Source organism: Cupressus sempervirens, chromosome 10 (genome assembly GCF_028749045.1).
Source record: "Cupressus sempervirens isolate cs-2001-9-10 chromosome 10, ASM2874904v1, whole genome shotgun sequence".
Classification (NCBI taxonomy): domain Eukaryota; kingdom Viridiplantae; phylum Streptophyta; class Pinopsida; order Cupressales; family Cupressaceae; genus Cupressus; species Cupressus sempervirens.
In genome coordinates this window covers 227640590-227667834 of record NC_143127.1, presented here as the reverse complement: position 1 = coordinate 227667834, position 27245 = coordinate 227640590, and the positions used below count along the sequence as shown (strand labels likewise).

Here is a 27245-nt window from a genome sequence, read left to right as displayed (position 1 = left end):
GAAGTATAACTGATTTAACTAAACAAGATCAAGAAGCAAAAAGGTTATAACTCTAAGAAAGACTAACTATTAGGATTAACCACCAAGCTAAACTCAATGTCTCATACACCTATACAAGTTGAGAATGACAACACATATGTAAGATATCCATGCAACGTGCTTTTGTCTAAAACAAACAGAGTATAAACGAGGAGGTAAAAACTTGAAATGGTAATAAAAATAACGAAAAGTAGCTTGTGTAATAACAGTAACAAAAAGTAGCTAGTGTAATGACAAAAAATAATGGTATACAATTACACTATAGAAATGACATCAATCAAACAAGGAACAAAGGAAAATGTTAATTCTCACAAAGGAGACTAAACTACCCCAACAACTTGTTCTACCCCCTCCTACGAAGCCTACACACATGAAAATGATGAAAAGTGGGATTGTTTGAGACTTTCCCCAATCAAGAACCTACTTTGGTATTTCCACCTCAACAACAACCAAATAGATAGACGAGATAATTGGTGAAAGATAGCCAAAAAGACAACAAATAAATGATAAAGACAATATTATAGAGAAAATTAAGATTAAGAAACTATGATATGCTATAAAAACATATAATGGAATAGTGAAAGAAACCCCCCTTCAAAATCATGAAATCAAAGCCTAATGGAATCAAGGTTAGGTTACGAAGATAATGAAGTTGTATTGTGTTGAGTGTTCAGATGCTACATAGAAGTTATCCAAGATGGGTTGTGAAAAATGTTCAAGAAGTTGTTAAATTTATAGAGGAAAATCAAATAAAAATGGAGTTGTGATACTATCCAAGAAGGCCAAATGAGGTAAAAAAGAGTGTTCTATGCTTACTAGACATTTCGTAATGTCAATAAGTGGTGGTAGGACTTACATTGCTAGGGTGTAGTTGTAGCATCTTAACAACTCATTGTACATTTGCATATTCACAAGCCAACTGTACATCACATAAACATTATGTAGCGCAAATACATCTTGTGTTGACCAGTGTCCGTGGTCAAGAATCTTGACAGAAAAGGACAAGAGAAATGGAAGGACATAGAGGCTTGTGTAAAAATTTATTTTTCAACTAAAGTAAGACCATCACATAATGGTAAATTATACTAGATGTTATTTTAAGACCCTTTAGGTATCATACTAATTTGTAAGATCAAACACTTTTAAATGATTATAAACATGAATTAACTAATAATAGTCTCCATTAATGAAAAATTTTGAGATGTCATTTTAGAAGGAAAATTTGTATTCACAACAAATAGCAAGCCAAGGGATAAATTAATTGTAGCCTAAAAATTAAGGAAATGGAGAGACTTGTTGGATACAATTGTTCAATTGTGTGTTGTCTTTGATGTTATACAAATGTCATATTAGTTATCAAACGGAGTCTACTGAGCTTAGTTGGTCAGCAAAGAAAAAGACAAAGTCTACCAAGCTCAGTTGGCCAGCAAAGCAATTTACAGAGTCTACCGAGCATTTCTAGAAGTCACACTATGAAGATAGCTTCTACCGAGCTCACTCGGGCACTGAAGGATTCCATAGTAGAAGTCAGTTTCTACCAAGCTCTCAAGATCAGTGAAGGAAAATCAGTTCTTACTAAGTTCACTCGGTCTCCAAAGGATTTTGTAGAGTTTGCAGTATTTACCGAGCTTCACTTGGTTAACACTGGAAATCACTTCTAAAGTAGTGCTTACTGAGCAAGGTCGGCCAATGAAGGATTTCATTATTTTGAGAAATAATGTTTAATTGTTTCATGTAATGACTGTAGTTGACTAATGTAATGTTTATTGGTAAATGTAACTTGTAAATGAGCTAACTTGACAATTTGTAAGGTATAAATAAAAGGTCAAGTTGTGAATTCTAAAGTATGAATGGATGTATGAATGAGCCAGCATGCAAGTGAGTTGATTGTGTGAAGAGGAAGTGTGAGTGAATTTTAATGAAGCATCAGATATCCTTGAGGAGTAGCAAAGGTGTATTCAATCGGTGAGGATCTGCTAAAGCAGAATAGAGATCTGTAACAACAAAGTTCAGTTGCATCACATTCCGGTCACTTCATTGTTACTTTTTCATCATTGTAGCAGTCATTTGTAAATCTCTTAACAGAGTTGGTTTAATAGCCATTTTGTTAATCCTCTAACAAGGTGGACAGTTCTATTGAATTGTTCTAAAGTCCTCTAGCAAGGCCACTCCTAGCAAGGTGATTAAATCCTCTAACAAGGTCACACCTAATAGTGTTTTTTATAACCTTTAACAAGGTTGGCTCCTAACAGGGCTCACTTCATAAGAGGGAAAATTGGTAGCTAGTTACTTGGTGGTTTTTCCCATATTGGGTTTCCATGTTAAATCTGGTGTCTGTTGTGTTCATGTTATTTCTTTTTGCATGCATGTTGATAATTGTGAATGCTTAAAGATCAGTAATAAGTTAATACACAGTTCACCTACCGATTTATAACATTTTTCTATGTGGCTACCGAGTGACAATAGTAACTAGTTATTTAAGACATCTAAGAGATTTGTGGATTTTTTTTTTGTGGTAATTAATTCAGCCCCCCCCCCCTCAATTACTCCATCTATATTTCCAACAATCGGTATTAGAGCTTTTGGTGCTTGTAGGAAGGATTTCAAGGATCTAAGCTAAAGATCAAGATGTCTTACAAAAGGGAAATTTCAAGGCTTAACAGGGATAACTTTTCAGCATGGCAAGGTCTCATGAGACTCCATTTGGCTTCCATTGGAGATACAGGATTGAAATATTTGGATGAAGCATATGTAACTCCTTTTGGTACATTATCTGCTAATGACATTGCTGAGAAAAAGACTCATAACACCATGATGATAGACATTGCATCTGCCCTGAGCTATGAAGAATTTGATGATGTCAAGAACTGCAAAATTGCCTTTGAAATGTGGAACAAGCTAAAAGAAATCTATGGAGGTGATGATAATGTAAGAAGAGCCAAAGTAGAAAGTCTAAGAGGACAATTTGATTAGATTAGGATGAGAGAGGATGAAAACATTGCCAAATATGTTGAAAGAGTCAAAGTAGTTGTCAATGCTATCAAGGCTTCTGAAGGAGATATTGAGGAGGAAACAATTGTAAGTAAAGTTCTTAGAACATTATTTCTCATTTATGCAATTAGAGTTTCGGCAATTCAAGAAAGAAGATGCGAAGCAAATCATAAAATAGATTTAGAGGCCATAGTAGGAAGATTGACTACATTTGAGCTAGATAACTATGATAACTATGTTCCAGCTTCCAAGAACATTGAGTCAGCATTTGAAGCCAAGCTTTCACTCAAGGAGAAAGGAAAGAAGATAAAGGATTGTCAGTCAGAAAGTGAAGAAGAATCAAAACAAAGTTCTGACAATGATCTTGAGGTAGTTAAAGCTCTACTAGCAAGGAAATATTCTACAAGTAGAGGGAAATACAAAGGTAAGGTTCCTCTAATTTGTTTTTCATGTGAATAAATTGGACGTATTGTTGTTGGGTGCCCAAACAAGAAAAACAAGGATGAGAAGAAAGGTCACAAGTGCATTGGCAAGAAAGACTTCAAATCATTCAAGGACAAAGGTAAGAAAACATGTTTCATGGCTAAGGATTCTAATGATTCTGATGATGAAATTGTTTACATTGTTGTAAAAGATGAATATGATAATGATGAGAAAATGTCACTTATCTCTCATGTCAGCAAGATTGATACATGGATCATAGATAGTGGTTGCTCTCATCATATGACTGGTGATAAAACTAAGTTTGAACAATTTGAAGACTATGATGGTGGTAATGTAAGGTTTGGTAAGAATGAACCTTGTTGTATAAAAGGAAGAGGAAGAATCTCACTAACCAAAGATCTTATATGTGATAATGCATATTGGGTAGAAGGACTAAAACACAATCTGTTAAGTGTGGCACAGCTACTCAATAATGGATTCAAAGTGGAATTCATGCATGGAAAAGAAAGACTGTTGGATGACAAAGGAAAGTTGATTGGATCAGGCATTCAAACAAAAGGTAATTTGTTCTATCTTGAACTTGGTGAATGTTCATGTTTTATTACTCAAGGTGAAGAAAGTTGGTTATGGCATAGAAGTTTGTGTCATGTGAACTTTGATAATCTAGTGAAAATAAGCAAATTCAAGAAAGTTAGAGGCATTCCTAGTATAACGAAATCGGAAGTTGATCTATGCAAGAATTGTCAGATTAGTAAGATGGGAAAGACTAACTTTAAAAGTAAGAACTATCAGTCTGAAGAAGTTTTAGAAATTGTGCATACTGATTTGTGTGGACCTATTGGAATTGAAAGCTATATTGGAGAAAAAAAAATTATTCTTTTTGTTGATGATTACTCTAGAATGATGATTGTCATGTATCTAAGAGAGAAATCAAAAGAATTTGAAAATTTCAACTGGTATTTGGCTAAAGTAGAAAAAGAAACAAGCAAAAGACTGAAATGTTTGAGGTCAGACAGAGGTGGTGAATTCAACTCCCATGAGTTCAATAACTTTTATATTGAAAGGGGAATCAAAAGATAGGTATCAGCCCCTGGAACTCCTGAGCAAAATGGAATAGTTGAAAGAAGGAATAGATCTATCATGGACTATGCAAGAACTTTAATGATTGAAAAGAACATTGCTATCAAATACTGGAAGGAAGCTATCAGCACTGCAGTTCATACCTTGAACTGAGTATAGCTGAAGAAGGACTCATTCAAAACCTCCTATGAGTTATGGTATGGCTATAAACCTAATGTAAGTTACCTAAAAGTATTTGGAAGTAAATGTTACATTTTGAAAGAATCTAGAAAAGGTAAATTTGATGTGAAGGGTGATGAAGGAATATTTTTGGGATATTCTTGCAAGAGTAAAGCATATAGATGCTTGAATTTGTCTACTCACAAAGTCATAGAAAGTGCACATGTGAAAGTTGATGAGTTTGCAAAAAGGACTAGAGAAGAGAGAAAAAAGGAACCAAAAGATTACAGGAGATTTGTTTTCATTGAACCTGATACAATGCTAGATACATCTGTCAATCAGGAATCTTCTACTTCAGAGTCTTCAGTAACTGAGTTGCAGGGAGTTCAAACTGAGTTGTAAGAAACCGAGTCAATCAGACACTACCGAGCCAATGCCTACCGAGTCTAAAGGACTCGAGCATAAGAAAAAATAGCCAGAACCTAAAGTTTAAGTGCAAGAGGATGATAGTGCAATACATTCAAAAGGCAAGGAACCTATTTTAGCTAAGTATGTCAGGAGACATCATGCACTAGAGCAGATCATTGGAGACAAATCTGAAAGAACTATGACAAGAAGTAAGTTGAAAGGTACTTGTTTACTTACTGATTTTGAACCTAGAAGTGTCAAAGATGCATTAGAAAATAAAAGTTGGATTGGGGCTATGAATGAAGAGATAGAGTAGATAGACAAAAATAAAACATGGACTCTTGTACCTAGGCCTAAAGATAAAAATGTGATTGGAACTAAGTGGGTATTCATAAATAAGTTGAATGAAGATGGTAAGGTGTCAAGGAACAAAGCTAGACTGGTATGCAAAGGATACTCTCAAGAAGAAGGAATAGACTATGGAGAGACTTTTACTCATGTTGCAAGATTGGAAGGTGTCAGGACCTTACTTGTATATGTTGCATACAAAGATTTTAAGGTTTATCAGATGGATGTTAAGTTAACATTTCTCAATGGTATACTAGATGAAGAAGTCTACATTGAACAGCCTAAAGGTTTTGTTGATCTAGACAAGGAGGACATGGTCTGCAAATTACACAAAGCATTGTATGGTCTGAAACAAGCTCCTAGAGCATGGTATGAAAGATTGCATAACTATCTTATTCAAATTGGTTTTCAGAGAACTAATAATAACAGTAGCTTGTATATCAAAGAAGGACCAGATAATAAGACTGTTTTGGCAGAAATATTTGTGGATGATACTTTCTTCACACGGAATGATAATCTTTGCAAAGAATTTCTAGAGAAAATGAACAAGGAATTTGAGATGTCTATATTTGGTGAGATCAAATTCTTCATTGGTCTTCAAATTCAACAAAGTAAGAATGCCATCTACATCACTCAATCAAAATACATCAAGGAGATATTGAAAAAGTTTGGTATGGAAGACTATAAACCAGTTGGGTCTCCTATGTGCACTGATCTAAAGCTTACAAAGGATGATGAATCAAAGGAGATAGATCAGACATTGTATAGATCTATGATTGCAAAATTGCAGTATGTAGTTCATACAAGGCCAGATATTGCCCTTGCATGCCATGCCAAAAATACAAGGCAAAAATACAGTGACAATTTTTTTATTTTTTTATTTTTAAAAGTGATAATTGGATTACATGTAATACATGAGCATTCGAATAGAATTACTTAACTTCCTCACACTTATGTATAATTAAGAAATTGAAGTACAAATCAAATGCAAATTTTCTTAACATATTTTAATCTTAAATTGGATAAGTTGATATATATCACTATGTTATCTAATTAACTTTAATCAAATGAATAAGATTACAAAACATACAAATGTCGTAGGAAGAGTGAAACATCATCATTTTATCTATTTTCAAATAAACATATGTAAACAACTAAAATACTAAAAGGCTCAATGCAAGAATATTACTCAATCTTTTCTCTTCTATTAATCAACCTAGTTCAAGGCTCCATCGGGAAAGAACCAGTAAGAAAACCCAACATCCTTGCCACTTCAACAAGAGTTTAAATATATTTTTACATAATATTACAATACAATCTGAATTCTCTTCTTGGCCCTTAACAAGGGATATTTTTCAATATCTTCAATACATCACGGTGAACATGGAGAAGACGAAAACTGACCCAGAGACAAATCAAACATATCATGAAGAAAAAATCAAGCATGCATTCCCATCCCGGTTTGCACAATAGGTTCAATCATTGAACCAAACTAGGGAGAAGGTGGATTTTTCCAATAGGAGACATCAATCACTATACCACAACATGGCCCTTTTGAGGCTAAAAATTCAAGAACTTCTGTTCTTCCACAAATGCCCTTTTGAGGCCAATATTACCGGAATTTTTATTCTCTCATTTTTTTCAAAAATTTAACATTTTCAAACATGGTATGTGATGACAAGTAGGGGCCCATAACACCCTACCCTCTTTCCCTCTTCTCACCATGAGAAGAGACTCTACACTATTGGGGTCCAACTAAGCCCTTCCTCCGAACATGGCCACTTCTTTCCTATCCAAGGGTGAGTAATGCCAAAACAACCCACAAAATCTCTTTGAAATTCAAGCAAAAACATGAAGGAAAAGCATTCAAGAAAACATGTTTCAATCCCTCCCAAGCATACCCAACACACATACAAACATACCAATGAAAACACATCAATGACTTATGCATGAACAAAGCATGAACAACATGAACAAAAGGGATGAAGAACTCCTACCTTCTCAATAAGGTTATGGTAACATGAAAAAGTTTGAGATGAGCTCTTCCTTCCTTCCTTCAATCTTCCAAACTTCTCTCTAAAACTAGAGATTAGGTAACAACCCAAAACCCTCTCAGAAAAGCCTCTAAAAAGATCCCCCCCAAAACTCAACCACCTACCCCAAAAACAATAACTCCCACCCACTTGCCTAAAGCCCTAGAGACTTCTAACTCAACTAGACATAAGGTAGGCCTCAAGGTGGAGTTAAAGTTATCCAACATATGATGGGACAATCAATTTTCGCACTAAAGAAAAAATGGGTTTTTTTGAGTGACCATAAAAGTCAACCAAAGGGGGTAAGGGGGTGGAAAATGTCCCCAACCCATACCCATACCCCTTAGGTACTTAGATTTAATGATTTTAGACTTTTAAGATTAATTAGAGACCTATCAAAAGGTAGGAATAATTTAAGATTTACTAACAACCTTCCAAATGTAGATAACTCACTAATCCTAATTAGGGGTAATAAATGTCAATACAAACTGATTAACAAAAATTTAACTAACCAAATCCAGCTTAAATCTTTAGGTTACTCAGTTCCCTCTAACTATCATGCTAGAATGCATACACAATTCACAAGTGTGAAGTGACATTATAAAAACACTATTACGAAGGATTAACATTTACTGAATACAGAATGATACATTCACCCAATCCACGAAACAAATAAAATACGAACAACGAGGTTTGCATCTTTCATCAGATTTAACCTTGGTTTCCACAATTGATACATAGGGTTTAGTTTTGTTTCTCCGTTAAATTTTTTGCCTAAAAATATCCTGCACACTCATTGCACACATCAGTAGCTCAAGAAAATCACATTCATATATATTAAAAACCTATCTGGATAGTTACATAAATCAGAACATGAATCTTTCATAAAATCAACTATTTAATTCATTTCTACCCATATTTAATCATCTGAAATCACATAATCAATATAACATAACTTATTCGTTAATTCAGATTAAAGTACCAAAATAATCATTGTTAGGCATGCATACGCCTAATCATCATAACAACACCAATTAAAGAATACTTAAACTATCTGAAGCATAAAACTTAATCATTGAGGTATTAAATCAACACCCTTGTCATCAAGTGAAAATGCTTTGTATCATCGTTAGTGAAATTTTAATGTTTTAACAGTCGAGATAATGTAGTAGTTCTTGAATCACTAAGTATTAAAACATGGATATATCAACTACTCTATATTTCATTAGGACATTCACAATATAAGCATTACTTCATAACCATTTCAATCTCCTATAACAGTTTTGACAGAGAATTCATATTTATAATTACATACGAGGAGGGTCCTTACATCCTCCCCCACTAGCCTTTGACTTACTCCTAGAAGTCACACAACTAAAATGTTCATCTTATGCTAGAACTTTTCTTAAACTTGTTCCAAAATTTACTTTTGTAAAAAGAATGATTAATAATTCACATACATACTCAGGGGAGATAACATTTTGGACTGATTACCATTACTAAAGATCAAGTTTACTCCATAACTTTGACATGGTTACATTTTTCTAGGGTCAAACACTTCTTAAAACATATAGGTCACATAAAAACAACTTTCTAATCTAATATAAATATACCTATAGAGTCTCTAGCCATAACAATATCATAAGATGTTCTGAATCACACATACCCACTCATCAGGGTAATAGTCATACGAGTCTCCCTCAAATAAGTTTTCATAATAAGCAACTTGGCTCTTTATTAAAGTTAAACACTTTTACTTTAGAGTTTCCACGATGTATTGATTCTTTAATAGGTCACAAAACAAGTCCATCATTGCACATGCACCTTTTTATCTAGAAGATCATTCGGTCAACTCGTAATCTTAACTAAAATTTATGTTGGGGTGCAATTTCATTACTCATAACAGTTAATGAATATTCTCTGATCCTATTCTCGAAGTCTTGGGAGAGGATGGAGCATGAATACTCTCACTAATAACCCCAAACCCTAATGTTAAACATCCACTTAATCATTAGGAATTCCTTTTGGTAGGCCCATCATATATCACTTTGCCAACAAAATTTAAAAGAAAGTGCCTCACAATTTAAATTCAATATCAAGGATGAAACATCCAACACAAAAGTTCGAAAGCAAAGAAATAAAGAGTGGCCACTTATAGAAAAATTTTAATCAAGAAATAAAGACATAACCAACAGGTAGAATAGAATCATCAATAATACAGTTGGCTAAATAGCCCCACATCACACTAATGGAAAAAAGGAAGAACATTAAGAGTACCAAAATCTGAAACCAACCAAATAAAGACATAAATCCAATTACTTACAAAATTTACATTACTAACAAAATGCGGCCATACCACGGTTACTGAGGATCATGAGGGATCTTAGGTCTTCCAAATACATTGCAGAGATCTTGAATTGATTTTAGATGGTGGTCTAATGACCATGTCGCTCAAACTCTGATTGATCCCACATACTAACTACATACTTATCTTCATTGACATTGCCCTATAATTAGGGTTTACTGCACAAAGGGGTTTGGCTTGATCCGAACTCACTCAAAAGTGAAAATGCGAGGATATTAATATAAGTCCCCCTTCAATCCTCTTGTTGTTATATTGGTTTCCTTTCAAAGAATCTAAACATGTGGGAAACTTTTAGCATCAGTAGAGTTGTACTCAAAGTTGTGATTAGAATATCAAATCTCTTACCCTCGGTTTACTATAATTGCATGATAGCACACATCCCCATAATCTTTCTTAGGTCAAATTTTACCACAATATACTAGCTAAAGTTGTGTTATCAAAATTACCAAATTGGTATGATCCTGTATACACATATATATCAATGTTTTGTTTCTTTCATTGTTTACACAAGTTCTAATTATCATCCAAGAATACCCTGAATGTTATTGTTTCTTATCAATAATTCCATATCTCATGTCTCCTAGCCATAAATGACTAATGAATTCATCCTTAGGTTGTAGGTTTGCAACTACTCAGTCGTAAAACCATTATTAGGATGTTGTCAATGTTTACTTATCCAATGTCAAAGTTTACTTATTCACTCTTACAACTATCTCATTGCTGTTGATATAGGTCATCATCATCGTTTCTTAACATGCCTTGCCGCTTATAATCCGCTTATTACACTATACTAGATCAATCTTTCAGGAGAATCTAATTCTACATTTAAGAGTTAATTTATCATAACATACTAATATTGAACCTCATATATGATCATAACCTGATTAGAACTATACAAAAACTTTAAGTATCAATCACAAGCCTGACTATGTCTTACATTAAGACATCTAACTTTTTCCTAACACAACTAAACAAGAGGCTAGTCGAGCTCTAACCTATAAGACCTTTGTTTATTATAGGAGTAGTTGCTAACTCAATGGTACTATTTAACCGACACTTTAGTACAATAAGAAATTCAAAAATTATTTAATAAAAATACTATAATGAAAATAAATAAAATAAATTCCTACCATGTATACATTATATACACAAGTTATTCCCCTTCTCTTCTAACCCTATTTAACTCTACCATCTTACTAAAATAGCTAAAGACCAACAACTCTTATTAGACTTCTAAATTTAATTACAATCATAAAATATCAATCCTAAAAAAAAATATAATCTCTTAAGTATTACTTACCAACTAACCATTTAATTCAATAACTCAATAGTCTACTCATCTTTTAACACATGAACGGTTAATGTTTTAATATTGACCACAACCTGGGACTTTAAAACAAATAATAAAATAGCAAAACAAGTTTTTACTAATTTCATACTCCTACTAACCATCGTAGCTACTAACTAGTTACCATTAACTTGATTAAATACTAACATCCAATCAACTAACTTTCATTTCTACTAACAAACGCTAACTCGACCTTTAACAATACTAATCTAGCTACTAACCAAAATTTGAATTATAAAATAACCACTAACTATAACTTTAATTATTCTAAATTCTAATTTAATGAAACTAACTCGCAACTTTACTAATACTAAAATTCTAAACTAACATCACTAAATACAACTAATCCTAACTAACACAATATTAAAATTTAAACTAATACTAATTACACTTTAATTAATACTAATCTCAAAAATTAACAATTACTAACTAAAATTTAAACTTCATACATTAAATTTAATACAAAACTACTTAAATAATAATAATAAAATAATAAAATAACTAACAAAATCTAAATCAAACAATCCTACCAACCCTATACTACCCAACTATACCTTACCAAGAACTACCCTCCAAGTGGCCCACTCCACTTGCTCCCCACACAATCTGAGGGCACCTTGTCATCTCACGTGAACCAAGATCTGACCCATGACAGAGTCCACCAAGACAAGGACGTGGGAAGAATTGGAAAAAGGGGTGAAGGGAAAGTTAGTCATAAAAGCTCCCCCTAGACTTGGTCGATGGGGATTAAAGTTAAGGTAAGAAAGCTTTAAACAACACAACCTGCCCAAACTAATTTTTCCCCAACTCTTAGTTGCAAGGTTCACTGACACGACAAGCCTCAATGGGGGTACATGTTGTCCTTAAGGTCATCCCAAGAAGCTGTTAAATCGACTAAAATGGAGGGTTTAAAAACAAAACTAAATAAACTTCTTCCCACTCCCCGCCGCCCACATCCATCCGATTTCCTTCTCACGCGGCCCAAGGTGATGCGAGAGGGTACGCTAAAAAAGGTTGGGGTGTGCAGGTTGTCTTTACATTGAATATAAAGACTTTAGTGTTAAACTCCCCCTCTCCCTGCCACGTGGGATACCATTTCTCAAACTTGGGCGCATGGCTCCAAGCTTGCCCTCCCCCACATCACGCCCGCAATCATGGACTCTATAGTGTCATCAGTACACGCGGGCCAACTAGTGTCGTGGATTGTCAATATCTTTCTAGTTTCCACTGGATTACTAATAACCCCTCTTTAATATGCACATAGGGACATCTTCAAGTCTAATGTTCTTAGATTGTGTTAAACTCAGTGTACCACAACAAAAGTTGGCTACATCACTTCGACTAAGAATAGAGAGTTATCAGTTTGCAAAACTGAAATGGGATAAATCAGTTGCTAACTAGTCGCAAGCAAATATGCATAGTGAAACAAATGTGCCAATTGCTGATTACATTATGTGTCAGAATAGAATTCTTCTAGAATGCAAATCTGAGATGAAGCAAGAAACCTTGGAAATGTTGCATAGCACAACCATGGAAATCTATACAGATTCATGTGGTTGCACTTCAAGAATAGTCTTTTCACACAACAAGCAAGGACATCACCAACCAACAAAGAGAAGAATGTGGGTTCGACACGCTTTAGTGGAACAAAGCAGCTTCGCCAAGCAGCATTTAATTTCTCTCAACACTGTATTTTCAATTCACCATATTCGAGTGTGAATCATAATCTTCTCCATATATATATATATATATATATATATATATATATATATATATATATATATATATATATATATATATATATATATATATATATATATATATATATATATATATATATATATATATATATAATCAAACAATAAGAAAATCAATTTATGAGAAGTACTAGAAATGTGTATAGTGTAGCATTCTTCCATCATTAATTTTTACAGACTAGATACTCTTACCACTTGCATTTTATTTTTATACATTTATTATATTTGCATGTCTCAATACAGTAGTATTTGCTAATTGATTCATTTATTCAAGTCTAACCTAAAAAGTTCAATCCAAATAAAATAAATATATAAATACTTCTTTGAAGAAAGAAAACACTTTTGAATTTTCACCAAACTCTGTCATCGTAAGAAAATAGTGACATGCACTATGTAATCCCTATCAATCAGGGTTTCATGACGAATTGCCAAATTGACTAGGTAAACTCATTGCAATGATGGTGACATCTTTAGTGGGTATACAAGAAAATGTAATCTCCGAACAGATACAAGATAGATTGTACTCCATTTCGCTATCTATACAACCTAAAAATATTCAATTGAAAAAACTGCATTTGAAATTCGCCTTTCAGAATTGAAAGGCGAATGCAACATTTCGGTATTTACAAAGGCACTTCAACAATTCAACCAGATTGAAACCCGCCTAACCATTTGCGCTCTCAATTTCTCATCAATGCCATCAATTAAATCCCAAAAAAAAAAGGTGAGATTGTAAGATCGCGTGACAGAGGAGGAGGATGATTCAAAGTCATAACCCTAGTACGAAACACATTACCCTGACTTATTTCCAAGTTGAATGGTAATAATGTTTGAATGCTATTAATGGGTGAGGTAAAGTCAAAAAATTAAATGCGTTTGCCCTTGGTTCCCAAAGTCTGCGCCTAGGATGGTGAGATAGGGGATGGAATTAAACTCAAAAGTTTAGTGGTTCAACTTTTAGGATAGGATAGTCCTTTTTTTTAATTTTGATATTATTTTCTTTTAATATTTATATAACCCATGATTCCAAGGAACATTAAAAATATTTAAGAAAATCTCTTAGGCATATGCTCTGTTGTAAAAAGGAGATTGAACTTTTCCTCATACAAAATATAGAATCCTATAGATGTTTATTTTGAGTATACATTTTTTTTTAAACCTGTCTCTTGAAATCTTTCTCTTGTTTCTTTTGATAGTTTATGTATTTTATTTATTTATTTTTAGATAACTTATAAAGGTGGATTTATTTTATCTATTTACTATTATTTATGCTTTCATATCAATTTACAATTTCTATCTAATTATTTCGATATTGAGGGGTTTCTTGAGAAGGAATCTTGTAAAATATATTCTATTCCAAATGAATTATAAAAAAAAAAAAACTTTCTTCATACAAAAGGCAGTGAGCTTTTTGCTCCAAGGATGTAAAATTTTCACAAGTCCTATATTTTCTCAAAGGGTGGAATTTTCAAGTTTATTTATATAGCTAAGGGGATATTTTTATTTTATTTTTAAAATCTGAATTATAGTATAGAGTTTAAATGTCTTGCTAATACAATAAGATAGAATTATTTTCCCTTCCAATCAAATACGAAAATGTGAGAGTAGGTTTAATTCATATAGTTTTAAACTTCCACACTTTATATGGACACATTATTGCCCAAGTGTTACGAAACCGAGCTCTCATACCAAAATGTCATGCCCAGAATACAAGGCAAAAATACACCGACAATTTTTTATTTATTTTTATTTTTTAAAGTGATAATTGGATTACATGTAATACATGAGTATTCGAATAGAATTACTTAACTTCCTCACACTTATGTATAATTACGAAATTTAAGTACAAATCAAATGCGAATTTTCTTAACATATTTTAATCTTAAATTGCATAAATTGATATATATCACTATGTTATCTAATTAACTTTAATCAAATGAATAAGATTACAAAACATACAAATGCCGTAGGAAGAGTGAAACATCATCATTTTATCTATTTTCAAATAAACATATGTAAAGAACTGAAATACTAAAAGGCTCAATGCAAGAATATTACTCAATCTTTTCTCTTCTATTAATCAACCTAGTTCAAGGCTCTATCGGGAAAGAACTAGTAAGAAAACTCGACATCCTTGCCACTTCAACAAGAGTTTAAATACATTTTTACATAATATTACAATACAATATGAATTCTCTTTTTGGCCCTTAACAAGGGATCCTTTTCAATATCTTCAATAAATCACGGTGAACATGGAGAAGACGAAAACTGATGCAGAGACAAATCAAACATATCATGAACAAATCAAGAATGCATTCCCATCCTGCTTTGCACAATAGGTTCAATCATTGAACCAGACTAGGGAGAAGGTAGATTTTTCCAATAGGAGATGTCGATCACTATACCACAACATAGCCCTTTCGAGGCTAAAAATTCAAGAACTTTCATTCTTCCACAAATGCCCTTTCAAGGCCAATATTACCAAGATTTTCATTCTCTCATTTCTTCCAAAAATTTAACATTTTCAAACATGGTATGTGATGCAAAGTAGGGGCCCATAACACCTTACCCTTTTTCCCTCTTCTCGCCATGAGAAGAGACTCTACACTATTGGGGTCCAACTAAAGCCCTTCCTTCGAACATGGCCACTTCTTCCCTATCCAAGGGTGAGTAATGCCAAAACAACTCACAAAATCTCTTTGAAATTCAAGCAAAAACATGAAGGAAAAACATTCAAGAAAACATGTTTCAATCTCTCCCAAGCATACCCAACACACATACAAACATACCAATAAAAACACATCAATGACTTATGCATGAACAAAGTATGAACATCATGAACAACATGAACAAAAAGGATGAAGAACTCCTACCTTCACAATAAGGTTATGGTAACATGAACAAGTTTGAGATGAGCTCTTCCTTCCTTCCTTCAATCTTCCAAACCTCTCTCTAAAACTAGAGATTGGGTAACAACCCAAAACCCTCTCAAAAAAGCCTCTAAAAAGATCCCCCCCAAAACTCAACCACCTACCCCAAAAACAATAACTCCCACCCACTTGCCTAAAGCCCTAGAGACTTCTAACTCAACTAGACATAAGGTAGGCCTCAAGGTGGAGTTAAAGTTATCCAACACATGATGGGACAATCAATTTTTGCACTAAAGCAAAAATGGAGTTTTTGAGTGACCATAAAAGTCAACCAAAGGGGCTAATGGAGGTGAAAAATGTCTCCAACCCATACTCATACCCCATTAGGTACTTAGATTTAATAATTTTAGGCTTTTAGGATTAATTAGAGACCTATCAAAAGCTAGGAATAATTTAGGATTTACTAACAACTTTCAAATGTAGATAACTCACTAATCCTAATTAGGGGTAATAAATGTCAATACAAACTGATTAACAAAAAGTTAACTAACCAAATCCAGCTTAAATCTTTAGGTTACTCGGTTCACTCTAACTATCATGTTGGAATGCATACACAATTCACAAGTGTCAAGTGACATTATAAAAACACTATTACGAAGGATTAACATTTACTTAATACAGAATGATACATTCACCCAATCCACGACACAAATAAAATACAAACAACAAGGTTTGCATCTTTCATTAGATTTAACCTTAGTTTCCACAATTGATACATAGGGTTTAGTTTTGTTTCTCTGTTAGATTTTTCGCCTAAAAATATCCTGCACACATCAGTAGCTCAAAAAAATCACATGCATATATATTAAAAACCTATCTGGATAGTTACATACATTAGAACATGAATCTTTCATAAAATCAACTATTTAATTCATTTCTACCCATATTTAATCATCTGAAATCACATAATCAATATAACATAACTTATTCATTAATTCAGATTAAAGTACCAAAATAATCATCATTAGGCATGCATACGCCTACTCATCATAACAACACCAATTAAAGAATACTTAAACTATCTGAAGCATAAAACTTAATCATCGAGGTATTAAATCAACACCTTTATCATCATGTGAAAATGCTTTGTATCATCGTTAGTGAAATTTTAATGTTTTAACAATCGAGATAATGTAGTAGTTCTTGAATCACTAAGTATTAAAACATGGATATATCAACTACTCTAGATTCCATTAGGAAATTCACAATATAAGCATTACTTCATAACCATTTCAATCTCCTATAACGGTTTTGACAGAGAATTCATATTTATAATTACATACGAGGAGGGTTCTTACATTGCAGTTGGTATTGTAGCAAGATTTTCAGCAAAACTAAGAGAAAATCACATGATGGCAATCAAAAGGATCATGAGATATTTGAAAGGCACTGAAGATTATGGATTATGATTTTAATTATGGAGGCAATATGTATTTGAAAGTGTTTATTGATGCAAATTGGGCAGGAAAAATTGATGATAGAAAAAGTACAAGTGGAGGTGCATTCTTTCTTGGAAAGAGGTTGGTTTCTTAGACAAGTAAAAAGAAAAATTGTACATCTCAATCCACTGCAGAAGCAGAGTATGTTGCAGCAGCTGTAAACTGTTCTAATATTATTTGGTTCAAACAATTATTGGAAGGCATGTAGGTGGAAATCAAAGAACCTGTTGTTATGTTTTGTGACAATACAAGTACAATCAACATATCTAAAAATCCATTGATGCACTCAAAAACCAAGCACATTGTAATAAATTATCACTTTGTCAAAGAATTGGTGAATGATAAGGAGATCATATTGGAATATGTCCATACAAAGAAACAAATTGCTGACATATTCACCAAGCCTTTACGTAAGGATGCATTCTTATATCTAAGAGGTAAGCTAGGGTCATTCCCCTATCTGAAGCTCACTAAAATGAAGTTTTAGTGATGCATCAACAGGTATCAAGTTGAAGATCTTTTAGTTGATGTAGAATAATCATAAGAACATTGCATATAAATCAGTACATAAGGTACATTGTTGTTCATTTGGTTTGTGTTTTTTTTGGCATGTGTTGTCAAAGAGGGAGAGAGTATACTGTCATATCTTTCTGAAATTTGAATTTGTTTGTGAAGAGTTTGATGTTTGAAAAGAAGTTATGTAATTCCTTCACAGAGGGAGATTAATGTATTTGAAAAGTTTGTGGAATGAAATCTAAGAGGGGGAAACATTCTGTTAGAAAAAGACTTGTTTTCAAATTTCATTCTGTTATGACATGTTGTGTTGCCATCAATGCCAAAGAGGGAGATTATTGGATACAATTGTTCAATTGTGTGTTGTCTTTGATGTTACACAAATGTCATATCAATTATCAGACAGAGCCTACCAAGCTCAGTTGGTCAACAAAGAAAAAGACAGAGTCTACCGAGCTTAGTTGGTCAGCAAAGCAATTTACAGAGTCTACTGAGCATTTTTGGAAGTTACACTATGAAGACAACTTCTACCGAGCTCACTTGGGCGCTAAAGGATTCCATGGTAGAAGTCAGTTCCTACCGAGCTCTCAAGGTCAACGAAGGAAAATTAGTTCTTACCGACTTCACTCAGTCTCCAAAGGATTTTGCAGAGTTTGCAGTGTTTACCGAGCTTCACTTGGTTAACACTGGAGATCACTTCTAGAGCAGTGTTTACCGAGCAAGGTCAGCCAATGAAGGATTTCGTTGTTTTGAGAAATAATGTTCAATTATTTCATGTTATGATTGTAGTCGACTGATGTATTGTTTATTAGTAAATTTAACTTGTAAATGAGCTGACTTGACAATTTGTAAGGTATAAATAAAAGGTCAAGTTGTGAATTCTAAAGTATGAATGGATGTATGAATGAGCGAGCATGCAAGTGAGTTGATTGTGTGAAGAGGAAGTGTGAGCGAATTTTGATGAAGCATCAGATATCCTTGAGGAGCAGCAAAGGTGTATTCAATCAGTGAGGATCTAGTGAAGCAGAACAAAGATCTATAACAGCAAATTTCAGTTGCATCACATTCAAGTCACTTCATTGTTACTTTTTCATCATTGTAGCAGTGATTTGTAAATCTCTTAACAGAGTTGGTTTAACAGCCATTTTGTAAATCCTCTAACAAGGTGGATAGTTTTACTGAATTGTTCTAAAGTTCTCTAGCAAAGTCATTCCTAGCAAGGTGATTAAATCATCTAACAAGGTCACACCTAACAATGTGTTTTGTAACCTTTAACAAGGTTGGCTCATAACAGGGCTCACTTCAGAAGAGTGAAAATTGGTAGCTAATTATTTGGTGGTTTTTTCCATATTGGGTTTCCACGTTAAATCCGGTGTCTGTTGTGTTCATGTTATTTCTTTTTGCATGCATGTTAATAATTGTGAATGCTTAAAGATAAGTAATAAGTTAATACACAATTCATCTACCGAGTTACAACACTTTTCTATGTGGCTACCGAGTGACAGCAGTAACTAGTTATTTAAGACATCTAAGGGATCTGTGGATTTGTTTTTTTGGTAACTGATTCACCCCCCCTCTCAGTTACTCCATCTATATTTCCAACAAGACTTACATTTCAAAAAATAAAATCATTGTTTCAAGAAACTTTGAACTATCGAAGAAGAAAAAAGGAAGAAGTAATGTTTCTAATATTAATTTGGAGATCTACATTTCATAAATTAAAAAGTTGTTATTTAACATCGCATCCAACCATAAAGGATTGATTGACTTTTGTTCTTGTTGGTAAGTCAAAATGTGTATTCGTTAAATTAATTAAAAAAATACAAATATAGTAGAAATGATTGGTGGCTTATACATTAATTTTCAAGTAAAAGGAAATGCAGTCAACTTTCTCAAGCTATCATAATTTCAACTGCAACGACTTACAAAATTGAATTTTTAGAACAATGACTTTTCTTTTCTGAATTCATGACCTCAATTGATTCTTATTTGTTTCTTGGACATTTGTTGAGGTTTTGCAATATCGTCAATTGCTATTGATGATTAAGGGAAAAAGAGCTATATATACATTGTTGAGATTTGCCCAAACTTAATGCCACCTACAATTATACATTCCCTTGTAGCTAAAAAATATTATATGATAGATGTTTTGATAATATAAGTAAAAACAACAATGAAAAATGGAACTGTAAGGGAAGCCTATCATTATTATGAGGTAATAAAAATTTATTTCTTAAAAAATGTGCCATTGCAATTAGGCATGGATTTGAAAACACACAAAACATAATATCGAAATGATTAGAACTTGTAGCCATGATAAAAAGATCAATCCCACGATAGTGAAAAGGCATTTAACAAGAAGAGCACATCGTAGTTCTATGTCGCCATTTTTTTTAGGGTTGTATGGTTTGGTTGACTGGCGTTTGATTTTGTATCATAAAAAGTGGAGAAAGTAGTAGAGAAAAACTCATTCCATTATCACACCTAAGAGATATAATAGAACAACCAGTCTTTTTCTACTAAGGCCTTAAATTTTTGAGATATAGTAAACATATATGATTTTTGTCTAAGAAAGTATAGCCACATTTTATGACTTAAATTCAACAAAAAGTAAGAAATGCCTACACCTGGTAATTGAAGGAGTATTCATTGGACCACATACATCAACATGGAACAACTGTAGTACCTTAGAGGCTCGCCCCAAGTAACCATCCTTGAACGGTGTCTGGTGCTTCTTCTCGGCTTGACAAGCTCTACAAACTCGTTAATTCTATGTTTGAATTCTAGATAGACCAAATTCTGAATCATCCCCAAAAAATTGAGCAAGATAGTAAGTGTTCAAGTGACCATATCATTGACTGACGATAGAAGACGATTTGGGTACAAAGGCATGCTCAAGAGAATCACTTGTACCCACAAGTCTATATAAACCATGATCCTCAATGCCAATAGCTACAATAGTACATGTCACATGATCAACAATATAACACTTGTGTGTATTGAAACCACATCAGGCTGAGGAGAAAGTTGCATGATCTGACTCATTGAGAGTAGGTTTAGTTTCATGCCATGAACATGGTATACATTGAGGAAAATGGCATTCCTCCCACTAGATTGAGAGAAATTTGTAAACCAATCACACTTGTGAGTGAAGTTTTGAGGAGCACCAAATTCTATATACCAGATAGAAGATTTTACATGGTCTACAAGTCTTTTAGCCATGAAGGCATAAAAGGAAGATTTTTTGTCCTCTATGTGCTCAGCAACATTGGTTTTAGGCTGAAACCTTCCCTGCTTTCGTTGTTCAAAAGTCAAACGGTTGTGACAATCCTTGAGGAAATGGCCATATTTGCGACAGTAGTTGCATTGAACCTCTTTCAAAGCATCTTAAGACTAATTGGGGCCCTTTTGTTGAGATAATTGAGATTATTGAGATTTCCTTTATCCTTGTGAAAGGATTTAGTTGCATGCTCTAAGGAGGAAGAGTTGGCACTACTACCAAATTATTGTTTCCAACAATCCTACTGCAGAAGTTTGGTGCACCACTCTAGAAAAATTAGATCAACATTAGTAAAAGTAATATTGAGTCTCTATAGAGTGCTCATAAGATTTAGGTATACTCTTCAAGGTGATGACTACCATATCTTCTTCCTCTATTTTCTGACCAATAACTTCTAGCTGCCCTCGAATGTCCTTTATCTTCGTGAATGCTCCTATAAGGAATGCGTTCAACAATCATAATGGAAAATAACCAATTCTTCAAAAAGAATGTTCAACTCCTGTCAGATGTCTCATACAACTCCTTTAAGTGTTGTTAGATGTTGATTTGCCAGGAGTTTGAGGCAATTGATCATTTGTGAAAGAGAGCTCGAGAAGCATAACAACTTCTTGATTTCAGTCATCAAGCTTGTCCCTGCCTGCTTGGATTGTGTTTCAACGAGTCTCTGTTCTCAAAACAATTGTATCAAGAAGGTGATATTCAAAGATTTCCACATGCATTACATCCAAGTGCTATAATTTTTGTCATTATCTCTGATCACCTTCCGACATCAAGTTAGTCAATGATGCCATTTTGCTCATTTCCCAAGGCACAGAAAATGGGAAAAAAAGGTGATAGCACAAAATCTTGAAACATAAATCCTAATGTAGAAAATAGAAACAAGTGCAGGTACAAACTTCAATAAATAATGAAGTATGACTAGCATTGATTTCGAGAAAATAATATTGATTGACCTAAAGAAATTCAACAAGACCTAGAAAAGATCTCAAAAAACCTAGAAGAAATTTGGAATGAGACAAAATTCCAATTGGTACGAAAATTGAAGCACCCACAAAATTCTAACTTTGTTGAGATTTTGAAAAAAACTAAGAATCTAAAATCATATTTTCAATTCGGCAAAGAATGTGAGAGTTTTGAAAGGAACTCTAGCCGACTATGGAAGAAAATAAAAATGGCAAACAAGCTTTAGTTGCAAAATATAAATGACCCAAAATGATCGAAAATAAGAACTAGGGCTTCCAAATGGCATCTACAGGCCGCACTACTTGAAACTACTGCATAAAAAACCAAAAAACATCATCGAAGATAGAAGAAATCTGTTAAAGACAAGCCACGCATGCAGAAACACAGACAAAAAATGGTCGATCAAAGAAAAAATGACCAAAACATAGGTCATGTTTGGAGTTGCAAAGGGTTTAAGAACTCGTCAAGCAGCAAAATGGGGTAGGCAACTGTGAAAACAGTCCACAAACAAGTGCTAATTTGCAGAAAACAGCTCTGCCCAGTAAAAAATAACCCATGTGATTTGAAGTTACAGAGAAGAATGGCTCTACCAAGATATCTAAAACCCTAATCAGGTTCTAAATGACTCTAAAAACACGCTAACAAACAACTCCTGAAAATTTTTGAAAATTTTAATCAAAGAATTTCAAAAGAGAAAATAATATTTTTTTTGAATCAAGATTGCCTTGATACTATATGAGAGGTAATTGGTAAATTATTTGATATATTAACAAATGATCAAGATGGTCAGTAGAACAGCCAATAGTGGCATGTTGTGATGGTTGAGTTGTTGAGTTGCTATCCTTGTCATCAAGGTCCAAACCTAATGGGGATGAGGTCCCCCCTTTGTGACCTCACTGGTTCATAGCTCAAAGTCAAAACGTTTACCCCTTTAAAAAAAAAAAAAAAAAATGGTCAGTATAAGAAATATTCAAATATAGAAATTTTCTAAGGATCGTAGAATCAATCTTATTTACCTAATTTACATAAAATATGAAAGATGACTGTTTAAAATAATATAGTAATATTCTTATATAGAACCTTAGATGTCAACCTTCAAAGATTATTTTGTTGGAATATATGCTCCAACATAAACTGCTGGCATTAGGAATTCAATTTGTTGTCAAACATCTCCAAGCAGTTTTTAGTAACTCTAGTTAGATGTCATTAATTTAAAGTTTGTTGTCAATTGTTTTAGAGTGTCGTGAAATGAACTGGCTGTTTTATAGGAAGATTGTTGAATCTTCAGCAATTATAAATTTGTAATCTATTGATGAATAAATCAATCAAATAATTTGATGTTAAGTTTATTCTTTATTTTTCAATTTGCTATTAGAGCCATTGTGCTCCTCTGTTTCTATTTTCTATTTGAACATTATTAAGTGCTGCATATGTTATATTTTGTGCTGAACTGTAGCCAAATGACAAGGGTTGTTAGCTGATGTTCAGAAGAAAAATCATCTTCCTTAGCTGCCTACAGTGGACCAAACTTATGCAGTGACTTACTTCCCCACTGTTGTTCATATCATAGTAATGGTGGGAAGAAGAAGTTATTGTTAACTGCTAGGGTTGTCATTGCACCAAACGATCAACCTGTCAATGTCTGATACAATCACAAAACAATATCACTATGGTATGAGGCCTGCAGAAAAAAAAAATCAGATATTGATGGCAATGATTACTTCATTTAGAATATGAAGCTATTGTCCTATTTTGAAGAGGCTAACATTTTGAAGACAGTGAACAATGCAACAGAAAATAGTATGTAACTCTATAGTCCAAGGTGCTCTTGGCTCAAAGAAGCTAACCTCATTGGGATAATGAGACAAATATGAATCTGGAAGTTCGGCATTTTATTTTTACAATGGTGAGAAGACATTTCCTATGCAAATGGTGTCCAATGATGTTGGAACTAGGATTATAGCTAGGTGACTGAAGTTGCAAATGGCTTGAAGATATCTTATTAGTCCAAGAATTGTTTTCTATAGAACAGTTTCTGCACAATCTATTTTCTATTGTTTTGTTTTATGTTATCAGTCAATTTAATGTTGTAGTGCTAAGAGGTGGTGTTTAAATATATGTTCCAACATAAATAGCTGCCATTAGGTATCTAGTTTGTTATTGAGCATCTCCAGTTAGCTGTCAGTACTTTACACTTCGCTGTCAATTGGTCAAGTGTTTTATCAAATGAATTTGCTGTTTTACTGGAAGGCCTTTGAGTCTTTGGAAGTTATAAATTTGTAATTTATTAATGAATAAATCAATCAAATAATTTTCTGTTCTGTTAATTCTTGATCTTCCATTATTTTAGCTTGAATTCTACAGAAGATCTAGAAGCTCGTAGCTGTTGCTAATGAAAATGATTTAAAACTATTTTTTCACTTCATCATTTGGTAACTTTTGCCATCTGTAACATTTGATTATGCATCCAAAAACTTCCACCATTAATGTGCCAATCAAATTCCTTAAACCACCACCGATTTAATGATCATTGTATTTAGTTAATCGTAGTTACACTATTATGTCTCAGCTAGTCCTTATAAATTAGAATATTATGATAACAGGTAGCACCAGAATGTTGCCTTAGCATATATTTGTGAATTTTTCTGGACTAATGGATGTACAATACAGGTATAATACCAAATGCCTTGCGAAAATGAAATTGGTCAAAATTAGTAAGATCCTGGGATAGAAATTAGATATGCAAAGGCCAAAAGTAAATTTGGTGACCCCATACAGCAGTTAAATAGTACAAAGGAATGTTTTTCACTTAACATACATTCTAGAAAAGTTAAACAACTTGTGTCTTATTGAAGGGCATCTAGGTATCAAACCCAACATCTTTTGGAAGTTGAGTGTTGATACAAGTAACTCATATTACTCTCGTGGAATGCAGTGGTAGGTAATGCAACTAATCGTCTCAGTCACTGTACAAAATGTACTCTATTTATCAAAACCAGAATAGACCCCCTGATCTCTCAAAAGCCTCTTCTCCTCTTCTACATAGCTCTTTCCTCGACTCGCCTGGCCAAGATCCCTTTTTCTTTTCTCTTTCTGTGAGAAAGAAAGAGATTTGTGCTCATTTACAAGCTCTCTTTTCTGTTTCTTCAAATAATTGTATTCATCTACTCCTTGAACAGCAGACTGAAAATTATAGTAAAAGGATTAAAGAATTTCAAGTTAGATGAAAAAAAATCTTGGTTAGTCTATAAGAATATTAATATCAGAAGATACATCTGTGCAATATGCATTTTACTCACAAACACGTCTGCCACAAGGCATGCTGATTTATAGTAGATGATAATTATTGCCGTGAAGATCAACAAAATGACACATTAAAAACCAACAGCATTATCTGTATGAAAATTTAATGGGCTTATAGCACTATGAAGACTTATTCAATACTTCAAAGCCAATCACAGAGAAGATGATCTAGAAATCCATAAGCAATAACAAGTAATAAGGGTCACAAGTTATATTCCTATATACTAACATATATCACATTGCTAGTTTAAGGATACCAATAGTGTTACCCCATATTTCGGCAAAAGGAGATAAAACCTCCAACTGCATCTTTTGAAACATGCCGATTCGACCATGTATGAGCCTCCAGTACAGAATCACCTTTAATTCATCATCATGGTCAAAATTGTCCTCCAGTCATTTTAGAAGAAGGCATATGATGCTTCATACACTCATGACAACAACATCGAAACTTCATAGTGCACAATCTTTGTCAAATTTCTAGCCTAATGGATAAGACCCTAGCCTGGCATTCTACTTCACTAGCTGACCATGCACTGTCAAGTGACCTAGTGGTCTTGTCATCATGATATGCCAGTCAATTGTTTCTAAGAATGTCTTATTATATACTTTAAAGACTTTGAAAGGTGTCCACTATAAGTTATATTTGTCACATAATAAAATTTAATGAAATTAATAAATTTGTTCAAAGATATTTTTGGTATGCCTCAAAACACACAAAAATTTGTAGTTTGTAATTGAGATGATTGAGGAAAATGTGGAAAAGTCATGAGCAATAATTTCCACCTTGCAGTACAATGCAGAAGTGAGAAGCATTTTGGGTCAGGGAGACTAATTGTTTTTAGCCATGAATTTAATCCAAAGAAGTCATAAGATTTTAGAAGTGGAAGCTCTCTCCAGGAGCTGCTAGGTTTTGAAGTTTTTTGTCAAAAACCAAAATATCCTTTTCCTCTTAGATTATGTGATTGTGTTTGTAACATTCTTAACAGTGTCAATGGAATGCAATTTGAACAAAATTAAATCATGTTATGCTAATAAATAAATGTGTTGCCCTTTCTTAACAAATTATCAGATTGTAAGAAAGAACTAAATTACACCCAGTAAGCCATTTTCAACTGCATGTCATGTATCCTTGCTCTCATACTTTGTTATGCTAGACCTACATAGTGCTGGACCTGGTGAATACTGTGCATCTGGGATCTCAGCTGTTCCATTGTGTAAATTAATCACCCATCACCATTAGCAATGAGGGAGTAGCTCGTGATCTGATTTGTTTTTTTGTTTTTTTAATCATTCAAAGTGCCATCTGCATAATTATTCCACCTAAGGCTTCTCTTTTTCTTCTCTCCCATTTTCGTTTTATTTTCCTGTTCTTTTTATGCTTATGGGTGAATGGTACCCAAAATACAAAACCATCATTTTACAAGGGAGCTGTCCCTTTCCAACACAAAAAAGAATTCATCTTCATCATAGTGATAAAAATACATGCTGCTATTGAATTTTTCATCGTAAATGAATAGGAAAGATTTATTAAATTTATATCAGACTTATTCAATTCTTTCAATATACAGATTACAATGTTCTAACTTTCTTCTTCTTTGCTAGCAGAATAAATTAAGAATTAAATCTTTAACAATTATGAATGCCAATGAACATATAGTATTGGTATGATGCTGAAACACTTCTTTTATTCAAGTCTGAAAAATCACCGATCCAAAGAGAGTACTAATCAATTTCTATATCTCTCTTCATGAAATCGGCTCATATATATATATATATATATATATATATATATATCTGTGTGTGTCTGTGACTGGGGGACATGCCGTGAAGGGACACGTCTCC

The 27245-nt window shown here is 33.4% G+C and overlaps 1 protein-coding gene across 1 annotated transcript in view; it reads right to left on the bottom strand.

Annotated features, from left to right (window-relative positions):
* Positions 1-24798: 24798 nt before the first annotated feature.
* The window catches only part of LOC149533454 (uncharacterized), a 48769-nt gene continuing 46322 nt past the window's right edge, over positions 24799-27245 (bottom strand). Inside the window, exon 4 of the mRNA XM_089803807.1 lies at positions 24799-25280. Coding sequence (XP_089659933.1) covers positions 25080-25280 — 201 coding nt within the window. The 3' untranslated portion in view covers positions 24799-25079. The remainder of the gene's footprint in view (positions 25281-27245) is intronic.